Below are 19,542 nucleotides of genomic sequence, written 5' to 3'. Positions count from 1 at the left end.
CCAGTTTTCTTGCTGGTAATGTCGTTTGTTCCCGTGTGTCGTCATATTTGTTCTCACGTGTTATGCATTTTACTTCCAATTTATCACCTTGTTACAGCGCTTGTCCAAGGATGACCGTAATTTCCGGCCTATAAACCGCAACTTTTTTCACACGCTTCCAACGTTGCGGTCTATCCGGTGGCTAAATTGTGCATTTCTTTTCTCACGTCCGCGAGGGGCAGTCCAGCGGAAAAGGTAAGGGTGAGACCAGGGAATATACGTGCCGAGGAAGTGACTTTTACTGGTTCGGCCCTGTTGGCGCTGCGCTAGCGTGTAACTGCCGCGTCTCAGTGATTTTTACCGGTATGTTTTCTTTTTTTTTTAACCGGCCCTAGTTTGAGCGTTAGCGCGGCGCTAGCATGAGCGTTAGTGTTAGCATGGCGCTAGCGTTAGTGTGGTGGCACTAGCGTTAAACTCCCTGTCTTTTTTTGTAAATATCTCCTGTTTCAATGTGGGCACTTGCAGCTTTTCCACAGCTGCGGCGTATGTACAGGTACGTATGTACCAAATGGTATTTCCTTTCCGAATGTACTGGGTGAGGTGCGCTCTGTAGGCCGGGAATTACGGTATAAGTTTTTTTCCCCCTTTTGTCTCACCTCGTTTTTATCCCTTCCGTGACTCAAATTTGTTCTGTGGTGTGAGACATATATCATGTATTTCAAAACAATTCTTTTCAGAGGGTCTTTGTCATCCGGTGAGAGACATGCGCACCCCCTTCACTTCTGCACAGCCACACCGCAAAAAAAATAAAAATAATAGATATATATATCTCAAATCACTCAATACAAAAGCAACGCTGGCTGTCGGTCGGTCGGTTGTTTGGTTTTTACAAGTGAACAAGCTTATTTGAATTTCCGTGATGAAAATTGCAGTTCCCTACTTGATGCCGAGGACGCGAGGCTTTCCTTGAGGCGAGATGGATTGGGGGGGGGGGGGGGGGGTCATGTTTGTGCCGGATTTCCACAAATTAGCTTCCGTTGCGCACGATCCTCAAATCGTGCCGTACGTTGAGAATTTTTGTCCGGATTTATATTTGTGCACTAATAGCGTTAATAAGCGTTCTTACTTCTTGCGCTAACGTTTCCCACCAAAACGTACACACCACGGATTCTTTGGCTTCTAACGATGTCCTAAATGTTTTCAGAGACAGAAACCTGCTGGCCTGAATGTGTGTGTGTGTGTGTGTTTTTTTTTGTGCCCCCCTCCCCGCACACCCCCCCCCATCGATTTCTGTAAATGTGTTTTAAGACAAGTGGTTTGGGGTGTGCGGTTCTCTTTGTTTGTCCCGCTGCGTTCCCCACATTCAGTATGACTTTGTGTTCCAGTATTCATTCTTGTGTTACCCACCGTATATTCCATTTATTACCCCCAATTTTTTTTTTCCCATTTCCCCTCTTTGTTGGGTTTGGTTAGCGCACCGTTTGTTCCCTTCTGTCGCCGTTTCTCGCCCAAATTTGTTTCCGTTTCCCCATTTTGTGGCTATTTTTCCTCTCGGGGCCCCCTGCCATTTCCCTCGTTTTCTCTTTTGTTGGCTGCGTAATGAATATGGACGACTTGGAAAAAAATGAAAAAAAAAAAAGGACAAAACGAAGGATAAACGGGCCCCCGAGCCCACCTGTAGTAATAGCGTCACACCTCGTCTTCCGTTCTCAAGACAAAAGGACGGAACGCGACAAAACCCGCCCCCCTCGCCCCACTGCGCACGACGACCAAAAGACGGCGATGAGCACGAGCGTCGCTGGAGAAGTTCCATGTGCAACGAACGCCACAATTGGGTGCAGGTTGCGTTATCGGCAACAAGAGACTCCTGTGGTGACCCCGATAAAGAATCTTCTCACCGTTACTAAATGGGGAGGCAAGCGCACCCCCGCGAGAAGAATCTCGCAACTGACAAACTCTTGACGCAAAAAGTTAAGCTCGTGTTTTGCGAGTTTTCTTACACTGCGGAAGACAAAATTGGGATTTTATTTCTGATGTCTGTTAACTGCTGGCATTTCCTTCCCCGTTTAGGACAATTCGTGTGGCGGTTTTCCACGGCAAAAAGTCATTTTTGGATTCAACAATTCACAACAAAGTGAGTTTGCGCAGCTCAAGACGGCGGAACGGGCCAAGCGTGACTTACTCGGGAAAGTTTGAAAGTTGAAGAAAGTTAGCGTTGGGAAACTTGGGCAAAAGGAGAAGTTCCCACCTCACTCGTGGTGAAGTTCTGGCTCGTGATGCTCACTTGTGACCGAGCCAACTCCCTCCGGCGAGTTCTTTTCTTTCTACGTTTACCTTTCATTTTGTCGTCATTGAGCGGAACTCCGGTTCTGGCTGTACGTAAGTAGAAATTGGTGCTTTACATGTTGAGGTTAAGATTCCAATGGGGAAAGTCTCCCGAATCCCCCCCCCCCCCCCGGCCCACGAAGGTACGTCGGGCAGGCACGGTCACCCCGGGTCACCTCTGCCGTGTCAAGTTTGCCCCCCACCCCCCACTTCAAGTCATTTTCCTCCTTTCCCCCCCGCCCGTGATTTCATTTTACTGTTGCGCGTGTTGAACTACGAATGAATCGTGGCAAATTAAGCGGACTGGGCTCTTGGTTTTCTCGTATCAAAAGATTTGAACCTCGCGTCTCTTGAGAAATGACCGATTGATGAGTTTTTGCCGACAAACTTTTCAACGTTTTGATGACGAGGAAAAGGAGCTCTTGGCAGGACTTAGCCTGGCTTGATCTGACCTGCGGTCGCGGGAGATACTGTCGGTGGTCCCTTTCGGGATCTAACACTAAATGACATCCCTTGATTGAATCATTGATTCAGGCTCGACTCGTGGTCCACTTTTTGTTTCAACGCGTCCTTTGTTTGTTCTCGTGTTCCTCCCACGTTTTGTCCTCCCAATTTGTTGAATTGTGCCAGCTCGCCGTGTCGTCTCCTTTGTTTGTTTGTTCCGTGGGTTCTTCCTGGTTTATTTGATTGTTCCCTTGTTCCGCTCAACCAAACATTTTGTTTTATTTTCAGTCCAAGCGGAACCGCACTCATACATCATCTCGATCTGTCCCTCAGTCATAGAGGCTGAAAAGGGTTTTCCACATTAAGTTACTCGCCTGGAGGTAAACAAATAAAAGCCCATCATTGATTGCGCGCACGTCGGCCGTGATGGATCGATGGGCGGCGTTAAAACTTGTCAGCTCGGGTTGGCTTTTATGTTGTTAATGTTGTTGATTAGATGGGGAAAAGAAAGTCCTCGCAGACGATTGCACACATTTCAGGAGGGTGGCCGACACACCTCGACAATTCCCGATTGTTGTGCTGGCTTTTGATTTTAAAGTGGCGCAGAGCGGACCCAAAAAAAATGTCACTTCATGAGAAACGTTAACAAGAATGAATAATATTCAGGCTGGGGTAGCGTGCTCACGAATTATAGAGGTGGCACAGCGAGCGACCGGTTAGATGATCTGCCTCACAGTTCTGAGAACCTGGGGTTCAGATCCCGGCCGGCCCCGCCCGCGTGGAATTTGCAGGTCCTCCCCGTGCCTGCGTGGGTTTTCTCCGGGCACTCCGCTTTCCTCCCGCATCCCCAAAACATGCAACGTTCATCCGAGACTCTAAATTTGGCCCCGTCGGTGCGATTGCGAGTGCGACTCATGTCGAGAACCGTTTGATGAAGGTTGAAGTGAGAAGAAGGACACCATAAATAGCTTTCTGTCATCAAAATGACAGACGTAAAATGACAAATGCTTTGTTTAGGACTCTCACCGAAAAAACATAGTTAGGTAAGGGACAAGCGGTGGAACTACATCGGACTGTGCTCACATCAGTAAACAAACGTGGAAAGGTTCAGGTTACCATCGATCGTTTGCGACATTATGAATACCAGCTAAAGATAAGGTCGCATTAATTGTGTGACTTGCCTTCATCAATCCAAGGCTTTGACTCGACTTGCGCATGAGAAAACGATTTGGACGAGAAGGTTCAGACTTAGGACTTGTATACGCGTGGCTTGATGCCATCCGACCCCGACCACCGTCGTCGTCGGCCTACCTGTCGGAGGACAAACGCAGCGACGTCGGTGGACTCCCAGTAGGAGGCGTGAAAAAGGTGCGGCAGCGCCACCGTGGGGAAGGCGGTCAGAACGTCAGGGCAGTAGAGGGAATAGTCCAGCCTCTTGGAGCCCCACCAGCCGCCGGAAACTGCAAACAGCAGAGACGACGCGATTAACCGCACGTGAGACGGACGAGCTCTGTCGTGACCCCCGAGCCCGAGGCCGCCAGCCCGCCAGCCCGCCCGCTCACCGTTTGCGACGGCGTCGCCCAGCTGATGGCCGACGGAGCCGACGGACATTTGGCTCTCCACGCTGGTGACGCTGGCCCGCCGAGCTCTTTCCCGGGAGGAAGACCGGAGATCCGCGGGGGTCTGATCGCCCTCCAGAAACACGTCCGGATGGCCCTGGACGCTCTCGCCTTCCCACGGGATGAAAGGAATTGATCACTCGGGTATTGACGAATCAATCTTCAACAAGAATGCTGTCATTTTGTTGTACAAGAGTGCCATTTTGTGCGGTATTGAAGAAAGCCAAGACAGAAGAGCATCGGATGGAAGGATTTTTCAAAGTGCTCTGTCCTTGCTGCTGCTGCTGCTGCTGCTGCTGCTGCTGATGAGAACGTACTTCCTTTCCTTTCTCCCACAATGTAAATTTTGCTCTTGCACACCAAAACCATTTGAAAACCTCGTCTGAAACCTCGACCCCGGATTGAAACCTTGAAAAACTACCAAACCCAAATTTGAAGCCCAAACACGACTTACTGTTGGGAAGAGGAACCCCGAGAGAAAACCCAAAACCTTGCTTTAAATCCTGACCCATCACGAAAACCTCACTCCAATCCAATTTGAAATCGTATATAAAAGGATGACCTTCAGCCAGGTCTTGAACAGAAAACGGAACAAAAAAGTGAAATGGTAAAACCGCCTCCATACCCGAAACCCAAAGCCCAAAGCCAAACTTTGGCTTGAAACCACAACTGGAAAGGCGAACGTTGACCTAAAAGCCGAAATGAAATACCCTAACCGGCTAATCCTTATTTAAAATTCCCAAACTGGCACGAAACCCAAACTCCAGCTTCTAACCAACATCTGAACGCTCGGCTTTTTTCTCTTCATCCTTTCAGTCCTCGTCGTTACCCTTTGGGCCACAATTGTGGGAAATCCGGAGTGGTCTAAGCACCGACGGACACATCCCGACCTCTGCAGTGACTCGAGATCGGTCGTTCACACTGATTTACCTTTGCCGTCATTTGCAGCCGAAAGATCTGGAGAAGATTCAAAGGCCGATCACACAAACGGCATCAAGATGGACGCAAAACATCTTTTGACTCAACACACCCAGTCTAATTGTTTGCTTGCGCACACCGTCAGGGTCTTCTGACTTAACACGGCGCTTGCAATAAAGTCGTGACCACAAACGTACAATTGCTTGAGCTGCCTTTTCTACTTGAACAATCGCGGCAACGGGGAGGCGCCGCGCACAAAGCCGTCCGCCAGATTATCTGCTTAACGTGACGGCTGGCGTCTCACACCCCACCGAAACATTGAGCTAGCGTTGAACGCGTACCAACTGGAAACATAGATTCAGTCTTTGAAAGCGTAACCCTCGGCGACGGTGGGGCGGCTCCATGTTTAGTTTCAGCGTGGCAGCAGTTCGTCAGACAATCCTTGCGTACCCCGTCACGTGCTCTCCTTTCCCCTGTGAGGAATAAACTAGAGAGGCAGTTCCAGGGTCTGAAAAGCGTCCATGCCTGAGCACAACGACAAGCTAGCGGCTTGAGCTAAACGCTGCCTTGGAACAATAATCCTGGCTTAAAAGTCAACTTTTAAAAACACTTAGCCTTGAAGACAACGATCGGAACCCCTATCCTAGAGTTGATTAGCTATTTTCAGGCTTTAATTTGAAACCCTAACCCTGACTTGAAACTGTCACCTGAAGTCGTAACTTTAGCTTCAAACTGATTTGAAGGAGTCTCTCTGTGTTGTTTACGACAAGCTAGGAAGACAACAATCGGGCAAGGGAGCTCGCACGAGAACGCGGACTAACCCTCCGTACTGGAGCGCGGTAGCAAGCTGGGAACAGCAGATGTGCTCGCTTGTTACGACCCTGACAAAAGACATGAATGAATGAATGCCTCAGGTGTGATGAATAAATCCTCTCAGTCCAGGCCCCATTCAAAGTGGATTTGTGGCGCTAACGAAGACGGAAGGACCGTATGGCGGATTAACACGTCGCTTGGATTCCTTGAGTTTGTTTTGCTAACACCCCCCCCCCCCCCACCCCACCCGGCATGTGGCCACGAATGCACCATGCCAACTAATGAGGCGACTTCGGTCGAGAGACGAGCGCTACTCTCGAGAGACGAGCGCTACTCTCCTTCCAGGGCCACATTTCATACGCGGCGCTTCGGTGCCCACGCACGCACCTGAATAAATATGAGGGGAACGGCGCGTAAAAAAAAAAAAAAAAAAAAAACTGAAGCAGAGGGAGAAATAATGAGGTTGCCAATTCATTTTTTTATGCGAGGATGACGCTGAGGCCGCGGCGCCGGTTGTAAATAAGAAAGGACGAAGCCGAGCCCTCCATGCGGCCTTTCCAAATACACGCGTGTACGACTATCACACTCACATTTTTTTTTTTTTTTATGACAGCTCAAATGTCCAAACAACTTTTTGAAATATGTCAAAAGAAGTGTATTTACACACACATAAAACAACACAATGAAATGATGACAGTTTGAAGCCATTGCACTGAAAGGACACCAAGTTGTGCCTTGGCAGAGGCCGACCGATCTTTTTCTTTCCATTTTTTTCCCAAATATTTCACTTTGCTTGCCGGGTTCCCCCGTCGAGCCGACCGGGCGAGTCACTTTTGTAAGGCGCCCCCATTTGTGGGCGTTTCTTCTCGCACGTAATGACGATGACCCCCCCCCCCGTCCACGCTGCGTCTGCTGCGACCGATCGCTTCACCTCGGCAAGTCGATGAGTCATCAGTAATTGATAAAAATACGAGATATTTTGCGATGGCGGTACACACACAAAATGGCCTTATCAATTTGTTCCAAATGATTATTGAGCATTTGTTGAAGCTATGAAATAGCCCGCACGCACTTACTTAGCGGTCCTCGTCCGGGAGGGTTCGATTCTCTCAGCCAGTCCCCGATAATCAGACGAATCCCGATCGAGCTCCGACTCAACTCGCATCATTCTTGTCGTCGTCGGAACCGTCGGCAGACTCGTATGAAACGCGGCGCGATCTTTGCTAAGCGCGCGGCCCGACGGAACTCGGATCTTGTTCAAAGCGTCGTGGATTCTTTTCTATTTTGTTGTTGTTGTTTTGACTCCCCTGACCTCGGTTCATGATGATGTTTTCTTCCCGAAAGTCTGTTTTCCCATTCGCTCCTTTTGCTCACGTCGCCTTCTCGACTTCCTTCCCGGGGTCTTATCGCATGCACCTCTCCCATCTCGTGTCAGTTTTAATGTGCATTAAAATTACACTCGGGTCAAATCCTTCTGTGAGGAGGTACGCAAGCACCAAAAAAAAAAAAAAAAAAAAAAAACGAAACCAAAAATGACATCTTTGGGATACTATGATTGTTTTTTTTTTTTTTGGGGGGGGGGGTTTTCTCGTACTCATTTTGGCCGCATGTATCCGTGATCTTGTTCTTTCAGTCATGACCCACAGCTCATGCCTACAGGTGAGGGGAGGAACGTAGATGGACTGGTAAATTGAATTGAGAGTTTCGCCTTTGGACTGAGGTCCGTCTTCACCGGTACGACGTCCGCATCACTGCAGACGCTGCACCGATCCGTCTATCGGTCTCCTGCTCCGTTCTTCCCTCACTCGTGAACAAGACCCCGAGATACTTGAACTCCTCCACTTGGGGAACGATCTCATCCCCGACTGATTATATATGCCGTATGCCTCGGTTTTCCAACGAAAATTTCAAGATTTTTTTTGCTTCTGTTTTTGAACGCCCCCAGCAAAAACCGGGAAATAAGGCGCAGGCAGTTGACCCACCCACAACGCGCTTTGTTATTGTCAATTCGAACGCACCCCAGCAAAAAAAAAACAAAAAAACCGCAATGACATAACACGCGCGGTGCAACCGGCGCACTTTTGTTCTTGTGTGTAACGCAACCTGTGTACACAGACATTTTTATTTTTTTATTTTATTATTATTATTATGTTTTTTTTCATTTTATTTTTCTTCTTCTGGAGGACCAATGTATGAACCCCCAATCACGTCTCCAAGGAAGGCAAATTGCTTGTTTAAAGTTATTCTGCACTTTTGTTCATTAAAAACAAAAAAAACGTTTACAAGGCTGGGGGGCCGAGTCGCTACGGATACGGCAATGCGCTCCCAGCCTGGCGTACTCTACTACTAAAGCATACATTTTAAGCAAAAAATAGATATATTTCTTCAATTATTTTATTATATAAAGCATTTCAATGATAAATGTGTTTGTACTATGCCGTTTATTATCAGGAAAAGCTTTAAAAAAATGCTTTAAAAAGCACATTTTTTTTTAGGCTTGGAACAGATTATTTCTTTTCCCATTCATTGTAATGACAAACACTGATTCGGTTTTCGAACAAGTCACTTTTCCGGAACGGATTGTGGTCGAGAACCGCCGCATCGCCGTCTATCGAGGATTCACCACCACATTGTTCTGTCTTTGCAAAAGTTTCCAGCACTTCTCTCCAGAGATATTTCACGTATTTTGAAAGAAACCCCAACCCCAACCCTAACCTCCTTTAAGGCCAGAGTCCAGAGCTGGATGAGCAAACCACTTGCCTACCAACGAGACCAGGCAGGGATCAATCAAGAGCGGCATCCTCCACCCTCACGCACAAACTCTACCTTGCGTCGGTAAATGTCACACACACCACCAACAACAACAAAAAAAGGATGAAAATGTCTCGTGTTGATCCACATATTTTGGTTTAACTGTGCATATTCCTCTCGCCATTTTGAGAGCGAGTTATTTTCTCCCAAAATTGCGATGCGACTAGGTCATTTTGAGTTACTTTCATTAATTGCGTATGCCAATTTTTGCAAAAATAACATCATGACCCCAAGCAAAGTGTGCACGCCAATATTGTCATGGACTGGGGAAAAAAAAAAAATTGAGCATTCACATTAAAAAAAAAAAAAATGCTTTCATAGCTTCATGAGAGCTGCGACAGATGGACGGATGCATGCAATATACATAATAATCTCGACAAAAGCCTCACGATCCATGTGATCAATAATGCTAAAAGAAACGATAGTAATCATCGACTGTCTTGCGTTACAACTCATTAGCGGGCAGACCGCTGGAAGGAAGACGAGAGGCGCTCGCTCGCTTGCTCGCTGCTTTATTCCGGCCGTTCATCTTCATCAAACCTCCGCTGAGGATGGACGAGCGGGTCAAAGCGGGTCGGAACCGAGCCTTTGCGACAGCTCATTTACATATCCCACAATCATCTGGATTAGCAGCAGGCCCCGGATGATTATTGAATTTGTTGTGCTAACATTGCAGGTGGAACGACCGGTGCGAGCGTCTGCCTCACAGTTCTATGCACCAGGGTTCGAATCCCAGCCCCGCCCGAATGGCGTTTGCATGTTCTCGGGCGTGCCCGGGTGGCTTTTCTCCGGTTCCCTCCCACATCCTCGAAAACAGCTGTCAACGGGCAGGAGGCGGGCCACACCCTCAACTGGTCGCCAGCCAATCGCAGGGCACACGGAGACAAACAGCCTCACTCACAAACACACCTTGGGGCAATTTAGAGTCTCCAATTAGTTTTGCATTTTTTTTTGGGAGGGGGGGCAGAACTGGAGTGCCCACCCGGAGAAAAGCCACACTTGCAGGCACGGGGAGAACATGCAAACTCCATCCACACAGGAGGTGAGTCAGGGATTGAACCCGGGACCTCAGAACTGTGAGGCCGACGCTTTACCAGCTGAGCCACCGTGCCGCCGTACATACATCATAATGCAGTACAGTAGTTCCCATCGTACTCTGTAGCGTGTACATGAAGACATAATAATACAAATAGATTATTAATATTAGATAAAATCCAATCATTCATTCAAAGTCTGTGCAAGTTGGTCTTAATTGGTTTGGCTTTTGCACAATTTCATCTCAACATCAAATTACGCAACGTCAACGTTTCATAACATTTTTGAATGAATCATTCGCTCAGCATGTTGCTCAACTCAGCTGTGTGCGCACGGATGAGCGTCAAACTACTTTGCGGTGTTGCGTCAAATCAATCCCTTCAATTCATTTTCCACTTGAACGGTGTTATTAAAGCGGGATTACCTTTTTCTTTTTCACTCCCTCTTTGCTGTGCCGGTTTTTACACGCTTTGCACGAGCTTCTGAGCGAGGACGCACGGACGGACGCACGGACGGACGCACGGACGGACGGACGGACGGCGTGACGTCATTTACGGCCTTGAGCACTTTCCAGCTAAAAGCTCGACGCAAATCGTCGGCGGAAGTCCCGCTCGATCTTTGGATGTTTTTGGTGCCCGGGGACGCTCGACGCGTTCGGTCCCGCCTACCGTGACTCATCCGGCGCGCGTTCGATATCGGGTGCGCCCCCCCCCCCACCCCCTCGGAAGAGGTGGATTGTGGCCACGTGGGTGACAAAAACGGGAACAGGATCATAGAACTAAACCACGTCGCCCACGACGCACTTCATGGTCAGTCCTTGCTAATGATGCCACCTAACAACAGAGAAATCAAAATCATCTGGTGGCATCGCGCAGGTGGAATTACTGGAAATAACAGCGGTGGGCAAACTACGGCCCGCGAGCCACATCCGGCCCGCCAAAGATTTTTCCAGAATTGCCCGAATCATACCAAAAATCATGACCACATTCGTTGGGCCACGTCTGAGAGGCCAAAATGGTTCCGCCGGAACGTGCCCCTTTGCCCGCTGGCCTCGCGAGGCGCTCGGTGCAGTCATACGTGGAATTGGACTGCGGCTGTTGCGTTTCTCCTCCGCTTCGCCTCTCAACACTTCAACCACCGGGAGTGGACCGAAGAGAACAAATGGCAACAGTGAATGCCGAGTTGTGCTTCTGCCACTTTCACACAAAAGATTAACTACTCTCATGCACAACATTCATTTCTTTCAGTAATTTGACAATACTGTGAATTTCATGCTTTCCTGTCCAACCATTTGCAAGCACTGTGCAGATCCCTTTGCACAATTGTTATTGCACTATGACGGGAACCGCCAACGGATAAGAAAGGCACCCTGGACAAGCTTAAGCCAATGTTGCGGGGTGTTGACACACTCTCATCTCTTACATGTTCTCAAGTCACAGATTTTACATCTTGCACAACTCATAAGGGAAATGTCTCTTTGTTCTTTGTTCTAAATGTGGTACCAGGGCAGCCCCGAGTGCCGGAGGAAAATTGCTAGTGTGTTTTTACACACTGGGCCAATAAAGCCGATTCTGATTCTGATTCTGATTCTGATTGAGATTGGGAGATGATTGTGGAAGCGACAAAGCACAGTGACGGTGCAACACCATCAAAATGTCAACATGCCATTTTGATTTTAGGTTAGGTTAGGTTTAGGAGGTTAAGAGTTGTCTCACTCTGTCATGAGCAAGGCCTGGCCACTGCCGAGAGAGGCGTGGCCAGACCACTGCTCTGGGCGGTCCCACCTCTGACACCCGTCACAGCTGTTTCACACTCGGACTGTAATTGGACAGGGATTTCATTTGGAGTTTGTCAGTTCATTGAATTTGCACTGCGTGTTCCGAAATAAACATTATGCCTTTGCCTCCGCGTCCTGCATTACCGATGGCTCATGACATACTGAAGGATTGGCAATACATGTATTTTGCTCAAATAATATTTCCAAGTGAGAACTTTCAAGTTCGCCGTGAGCCGGTGTCACGCGCTGCACGGCTGACTTCACTTTACGAATGATGTACGTGCATCTCACCAAGTCCAATCCGTCCAAACAGTTTTGCGAATTAAACAGTTGCATAATCTCGTCACCTTTTCTTGCTCTTTTGGCAGCAACGCCGCGCGTACGTTTGCATGGCGCCGATATCAAACGGACACTTAGCGGACTTCCGCATTTTGGTCCGCGCACGCACACGCAGTCGCCTTCATGCACCGCAATCGACACAAATCTATCGATCCGTCCGTCAAGTCGAGAGTCTTTCGAGACGTCTGCTTGCTTATGTTCAGGTACTTACTGGACTGTGTCAATGCCGGACTAAGTTGCCTTTAACACAAATATCGAAGTGATTGTTTCATGTTGATGTTAACCCATTCATGGGCAGGGTTTTGTTTTTTTTTTTTGCCTTATTGAGATCAAAGTCTCCTAACAGGCCACAATCAAGGACATAACTTCTTTTTCCTTTATAGTTAAAAGTTATATAATGATTTTACTCATTTCGAATCTCGTCCCAAAAACGGGACGCTGCCCGCCAGAGGCTACCTTGGCTTTTCTTAATAGATCGTCCCAACAACCAGAATCAGAACAAAACACTTAAATATTTGGATATACTGAAGGATAGAATGCGTGAAAATCATGATGTCCCAAAAATGGGACGCTGCCCTCGAATGGGTTAACTGTGACTCGCGTGGTGTGCATTACCAGGTAATTACTACAGTTGAGATAATTTTTTTTTTTGGTTTGTTTTTGGGGTTTTTTTTTTTTTTTTTTCAGCTTTTTGGAGTGAAGAAGGGATATTCCTGCCACTTGACTGCTGCTGCTGCTCCTCTGAGAATTGCCACAACAAAACCAACACCGGACAGGAACGATGCCGATTGGCCACGCGCGTCACCTTGTGCGCGTCCGATGATGGATGCAATTTCTCCTCTCGCCACAAAGCATCAAATAAATCACCGCAAAGACGAGAACGAATCCGCGCAATCGAAAAAGATAAAAGTAATGCACGCTTGGCTGCGATTAGACACACTTGAAAGCAAGCCTTTTGCCAGTTACGCACTAAGCGTAATAGAAATAATAACGTGGTAAAGTTACAAAAAAAAAAAAAAAAAGATGCAGCCGTTCTTCGACCGTGATAACTGACGCCTTGCAAAAATAGAAACACAACAAAAAAATAGAAGACCGAAAATGACTCCACAAAGTCCATCGTGCAATGTTTGGATCATAGCATTGCGATCATAACCATCAACTTGCACGACAATTAAAAATAATACGCGTGAGAAAAAGCAGCCACACAAATTGTAAGACGCATGCAGCGGTACTCCTTGTTAACAGTTATCCATATATGATTCCACTTTTGAAAAATAGAAATACACAAAACGACGCTCGATAATGACAGTCGCGCACTCGGACGCATGCAGCCGCGCGCCGCACATGGCGCGCGGCTGCTCCCGACTCACCTACGACCAAAGAGCGTCCGTCGCCCAGCGGGTGGCGTTGATAGCGCGGCACGGCGAAGGGGGGCAGCTTGTGGAAGGGGGGCTGCAGCAGGGGCTCCAGCCTGGAGGCCGAAGGGTCCGACGGGAAGAACAGGTTGAAGATCTGAGAGCAGGCCGGATGCAGCTGATGCACTGAGGGGACGGCGGACAGAAGGTGACGATTACGGACAGCTTTTTCTTGTCCTCGTGGCGCCGACAATGACAAAGGCGGCGCATTTCTACGAGCGCCATAACGTGAAACCAAGGAGACGTGCTGCGTTCTTTATGCCGCGGACGCGGAGGTATTCTCCGTCGGGCTGGAACGACAAGTTCCTCGTGCGCTTTTGAGATTCCGATATTTACAACTTTGTAAAGGCGGGATTTAATACAACGTGGATGACATTAAAACCTTGGCTTGACTCAACTTTGTTCGAAAGCCCGACAAAGGTATCAAAAGCTAACCTGAAACCATAACCTTCACTTAAAAGTCAAGTTTGAAACCCCGTACCCGGAACCCTCGCTTGAAACCCCAATGTGAGACACAAAACCCGACTCGAAACTCTATCCCTTGTTTGGCACGCCAACGCACAATTGCAGCCGTAATTTGCAACCCGATGATCGGTAAGAGAGAGGCCAACGCTTGTGTACTGCACACAGGCGAGTACGCAACGCGTAGCAGCTCACCCTGGACGGCGGGCAGCACGGTCCGACGCATGGCGAGAACCAGACCCAGGGGGCAGCCCAGCAGGAAGCAGTCCGACACGTCGAAGTCGAAGCGTCCGGGATTCAGCAGCAGACTCGGGCTGCCGTTACTGCTCCTGCGCACCTCCGAGCTCTCCTTCATCAGGCTGGACGCAAAGCAAACGACAGCCGACATCGTGACAATTCCGCCTTTGGAGCGCTTCGACTGCTCAACGACGCGGCTTAAATGACGCTTCCGTAATTTGACCTGAAAAATGGGCCGCTTTCCTTTTGAAAGCGCAACCAATTTGGAAGTCGATTTTAAAAGGCGAAGCCCGGCTTCAAAGATTCATTTGATTGAAACCCCAACCCAGGTCTGAAACATTCATCTGAAAGTCCAACACTGTCTAAAATCCATAATTTCAATCGCCTACTCCAGGCTTCGCACCTTTACACTTGTTTGAAACCCCAACTCGAAACCCAAACTCAATCTTGAAAGCCTGGTCCACTTTTAGAACCCGAATTGAATCCCGATTCCCTAACCGTTGTTTGTCACCTGCCTTGAAAAGCCAACTTGAAACTTTAGCCCCAATTTCAATCTTCTACGAACGCGTAAACCAGGTTGTGAAAGTTAATTCAAAGCGCTTTCCCTTGTGTCTTTGGATCCTAAGACAAGTTTGAAACCCCAAATTGATACCCGATCCCTCGTTTGAAACCTGCACCCAAGCTGCTCGAAACCCGAATTGAAAAGCATCCTTCTAATTTGAAGCTTCGACACGGCCTCGAACCCCGAACTAAAAACCCTTTATTTTGAAACTGACACCTTTTTTTAATGAAATGATGAAAACGTCAATGAGCGAGTGCAAACGAGTTGGTTTGTATTGTACATAAATGCGTTATGATCATGGCTAATGATCACAGGGGAGCCATGAAGACGACCATCTGGGGTGCGCTTCTTTTAGTATTCCGAGGCGGTCGACTCCACACGCTCCGCATCCAGCTTGAGGGCCTTTGCTCAAGTTCCGCGCTGACAGTTTCCGGCGAGCCAACATTTCCGCAGTGACTATTGCCCACTTTTTGCTGACATCTTCACGTCGGGAATTTGTGACGCTTTCATCTTCCGGGTGCGGCTGCGAAACCGCCGTTGGTGCCTCGTGCGGTCGTTCCCGAACGCTATGAAGCCGAGACATCCATTTTACATACTGTAAATATACTTTTGACACTGCAGAAATAATATTGGTCTCTTCTTGATTAACTCAAAAACGGACTTGCTCAAATTAAACATAAAGATGATATAATCGCAGGATGCCATGATTTTATTTTGTTGTAGGGTTAGGGTAAGGTGAGGGGAAACCGGTGCCTCCCAGCCAATCAGGCTGCAAATATTGAGAGCGCAACTCGGACGTCGGAACGCGAAGCCCAAACACGCTGAGAGATTGAGAATGACGGAGCAAACGTTTGCAATACTGAGAGGAAGACAAAAGTCTGTCCCAAAAAAGTTCCGGGACTGGACTGGACTGGGCCGGACCGGACCGGTCTCACGCAAGCAAGCTACAAACTAGCACTTTTTCCCTTCTGGGCAATTGCACCGGAGCGGAAGACACGCTCCGGGCTCTCCGCCACGCCTTCAAGAACTCTTGAAGGTAATGGGCCGCGGGATCCTCCACGGCTCCGTCGTCGCGGCCACCCCGACGCCCTCCGCATCTTCAGAACCGGTCCACTTGAGATAAGTCAAGAGGGAAAGAAAATGGCAGGGAGCCAGGTCGGGCGGAGATGTTCCGCTCAGAGTGGTGGCGCGGCGATGCTGTGACAAATAAAGTCTACTGGAGAGAGCTTCATTTCAGGTGGGATTACGCTTTGGTTGTTCACTTTAAGGTTACGCTCAGGCATGATGGATTAGACGGTTGGCAATTAGGGTGAGGGAGGGGTGAGGGTTTTTCTTTGGGGTTAGGCCTTAATTGTGAACTAACGTCGAAGGGTTTGGGTTGGGAGTCAGGAGTCGGGATCAAGGGGATGTTAAAGGTTATGGGATGGGTTAGGGTTAGCAGTAGAATCAGGGTCAGTGTTTTAGCGTCTAAAATGGATGCGGTTAGCGTTAAGAGTTCCAGCTTGGTGGGGGTTGAGCTTTATGATTAGGGTTAGGGATACATAATTCCACCAAACGTAACCTCGTGCAGTGGGTTGTCGAGGATCTCGCACCTGGAGAAGAAGACGTGCTGGCCAGAGGACGACGCGTCGCCGTCGTACGAGTCGCTCTGCTTGCGGCTGAGGGGCGGGGCCCCCTGGGAGCGGCCTTCGGCGGGGGCCGAGATGTCGATGTTGCTCTTACTGAGCCTTTTGCTGGAGCTCAAACCGGGACTGGACTCTCCGAGCAGGCCCGAGTTTTCCTGGGAGGAGACATGGATGGAATTGCTTTCAGCACGTTGCCATTTTGTCATTTCTCGACCTCAGAGCCAGGTCGGAAAACCTTCACAAATCTGCTTCGGCGTTGCAGTTTTTACATTCAATCAACGGTCGTTTTATGTGGAGCCGACCAAAAGACAGGATTTCTCTTTTTTTTGTATCCAGGTTGCTGTTTCTCTGTCTCTTATGCCAAATGTTACCTTGCAAGCATTGCATAAATTAGCGCTTGACCACAGGACACGACATCGCATCCTTTTCCTTCTACCTAATCATGTTTTGTAGTTGCTACTTTACCGCTCGTGACCATCCAAAACGTTACCCTGTTAGGATTCAATCAGTTCACATTAAAAATTGTACCAGGCTACGGGACACGATTAGCACTTTTTGGTCTCAGGTTGCTACATGCTAGCGTACTTGCTGTTTGCACAGTATGTTTGAATCTTACCAGTTTAATAGCAACCAAGTGTAAATGATGTTCTTAACTATAAAAAAAAAAAAAATTGTTGAGCACGTTTGAAACCGTACTTGACCATAGATCAAGAGGCAAAATCTGCATCAATCCATGTTAGCGTACTATGCTAAAGTCTATAATAAGCATTCCTAATGTTAGCATGTGAGTATCTATCGGACATGACAAAGACTCGTTGTGGATCTGCCGTCGTGTGTGTGGATATTCAGGTTGTTATCTTTCCATATGATAGCATTCTAAGTCTTAGCGCCCTGGCCCTGCGCGTAGTCTTTCCGCTCACCTTCAGGCTCTCAGTGCTGTTGCTGGTGTTGTTTGGGCTGGCAGCTCTTTGCTGGTTGCTGAAGCACAACGCATCGAAGCACAACACGCCGCCCACGCAGTCGCCCATCAGGCAAACCTGCGTACAGACGACACGCCTTCCTGAGTCTCCGCCGCATTTTGAAAAGTGTGCAGGCAGGCGGCGCCCCATTTATGTCCTTTCATTGCTTCAAAATGCCTTACGATGAACTTTACGTGCTAAGGCTGAAGAAGCCATCCCAAAATACAATATAAAAAGGTAAAAGTAATTGGGAATCAAGCAAATCTACTGAAAGAAGCCAACGACATGGTTAAAAGTGCTACAATTTTATATTCCCAAAATACTTATAGAAATTATAGATCAAATTAAATGAAAATGAATGAATGAAAAGAAAGATTAGATAAGTCGTCCGTCTCGTCCAATCGGCGATCTGTCTTATCCCTGACCGGTGCCTACCTTGAGAGCTCGCTTAATATTTTTACGTTTTGTCGCCGTGTCGGGCACTTCAGGGCCAGCGTGTCACTATTTGCGACAAACAGGACAAAAAAGCCAGGGGACACCAACATGGTGCCCGCGAGGACCTTATAAGGCCCACAAATGGTTACAATTATTTGCGCTTTAAATGATGACTCTGACTTGCAAATACCTGTAATGTCAATGTACTACAACAAATGAAAAGAAAAATATTTGCAATTTGCCGCAAACAGGTCACGTAGCCCACGGAGTAGCCCTCAGCCTCAAAAAGGTTGCCGAGCCCTGAAAAAAAGCAGAAGCAGCTGGACCAGGACCGCCCCCCGCCGCCCATCCCTCGGACCCACCTGTCCCGAGAAGCCCCGGCCGTCGTCGGACTGCAGGAAGTGTCGGTAGACTTTGTTGGCGCGGGCGATGACGGTGGCGACGGCGTCCTGGTAGCGCGGCGACACGATGGCGAGCAGCGGCAGGGCGGCCAGCGGCAGGTGGTCCACGCTGCTGGACACGCAGCTCTCGTCGTAGCTGTACGGGTTCAGGCTGCAGGGGCGAGAAGGGAGGCGCCAAACGTCTTCGGGGGGAGGCCGCATTTTCAAACGGGGATTTTCTTGGGGGTTGGTTGTCATTGGAGACCACGACAACATTGATGTTTTTTTAAACTAAATCCATCCAGCCAGCCAGCCAGCCAGCCAGCCATTTTCTTAGCCGCTTATCCTCACAAGGGAGTGCTGGAGCCAATCCCAGCTGTCGACGGGCAGGAGGCATGGCACACCCTGAACTGGTCGCCAGCCAGTCGCAGGGCACACAGAGACAAACGGCCGCACTCACAATCACACCGACGGGCCAATTAGGGAGTGTCAAATTAATGTCGCATGTTTTTGGGGTTGTGGGGTGTAAACTGCAGTGCCCACCTGGAGAAAACCCACACACGCATGCAAACTCCACACAGGCGGGGCCGGGATTGAACCCGGGACCTCACAACTGTGAGTCCAACCCTTTCCAGCTGATCCACCGTATGGACAGACAGACAGACAGACAGACAGAGACATAACTCCCGCGACCCCTCTGAGGATAAGTGGCGCATAAAATAGATGGATGGATGACATAAATATCCAGCGCAGATGCCAGCATGAAATGTCCTGGTCAAACCTTTTATAAATCAAATCCAAAATATGCACATTTGAATTTCTCTGGAGGCACGGCGGAGCAGCCGCTAAAGCGTTTGCCTCACGGTTCTGAGGACCCGGGTTCGGTCCCGGCCCCGCCTGTGTGGCGTTTGCCTGGGTGGCTTTTCTCCGGGTGGGCACTGCAGTTTACACCCCACAACCCCAAAAACATGCGACATTAATTTGACACTCTAAATTGCCCCGTCGGTGGGATTGTGAGGGCGACTTTGTCTCGACGTGCCCTGCGATTGGCTGGCGACCGGTTCAGGGTGTACCCGTTGACACCGCGACCCTCGTGAGGATAAGCAGCAAATAAAATGGATGGGTGGATGAATTTCTCTGTGCAGCGCGGACACAAAGGTAAAAGCTTGCCGCGTCTGTCAAAAAGAATCGAAGCTCCGTGCAAGAGTGAGCGTCCGCATACGTGAGCAGAGTTGACTTTAAAGGACGCGCGCGTCGGATTGACGTCGCGAGGGGGAAAAACGGCGTCGTCCGACACGCTCCCCTTGCGCCGACGCCGTGTCAACGCCATCCATCAGGGGCTGGAATTACAGGAAGCCACGGCGGAGGCCGAGCAAGGCTGCGACGCGTCAGCGGGCGAGAGAGCCG

The 19,542-nt window shown here is 48.9% G+C and overlaps 1 protein-coding gene across 11 annotated transcripts in view; it reads right to left on the bottom strand.

Moving 5' to 3' along the window:
* Positions 1 to 19,542, bottom strand: part of pitpnm3 (PITPNM family member 3) — a 56,363-nt gene that overhangs the window by 8,106 nt on the left and 28,715 nt on the right. For all 11 annotated transcript variants that reach the window (XM_061827828.1, XM_061827830.1, XM_061827822.1 and 8 more), the window contains 7 exons: positions 18,118 to 18,307; positions 17,282 to 17,398; positions 16,329 to 16,516; positions 14,133 to 14,296; positions 13,431 to 13,601; positions 4,311 to 4,478; positions 4,060 to 4,208 (listed from right to left, as the gene is read on the bottom strand). In XM_061827828.1, coding sequence (XP_061683812.1) covers positions 4,060 to 4,208; positions 4,311 to 4,478; positions 13,431 to 13,601; positions 14,133 to 14,296; positions 16,329 to 16,516; positions 17,282 to 17,398; positions 18,118 to 18,307 — 1,147 coding nt within the window. The remainder of the gene's footprint in view (positions 1 to 4,059; positions 4,209 to 4,310; positions 4,479 to 13,430; positions 13,602 to 14,132; positions 14,297 to 16,328; positions 16,517 to 17,281; positions 17,399 to 18,117; positions 18,308 to 19,542) is intronic.

Source organism: Syngnathoides biaculeatus, chromosome 8 (genome assembly GCF_019802595.1).
Source record: "Syngnathoides biaculeatus isolate LvHL_M chromosome 8, ASM1980259v1, whole genome shotgun sequence".
Lineage (NCBI taxonomy): Eukaryota > Metazoa > Chordata > Actinopteri > Syngnathiformes > Syngnathidae > Syngnathoides > Syngnathoides biaculeatus.
The sequence above is the reverse complement of the archived record's forward strand: the minus strand, read 5'-3'. Positions and strand labels throughout refer to the sequence as shown.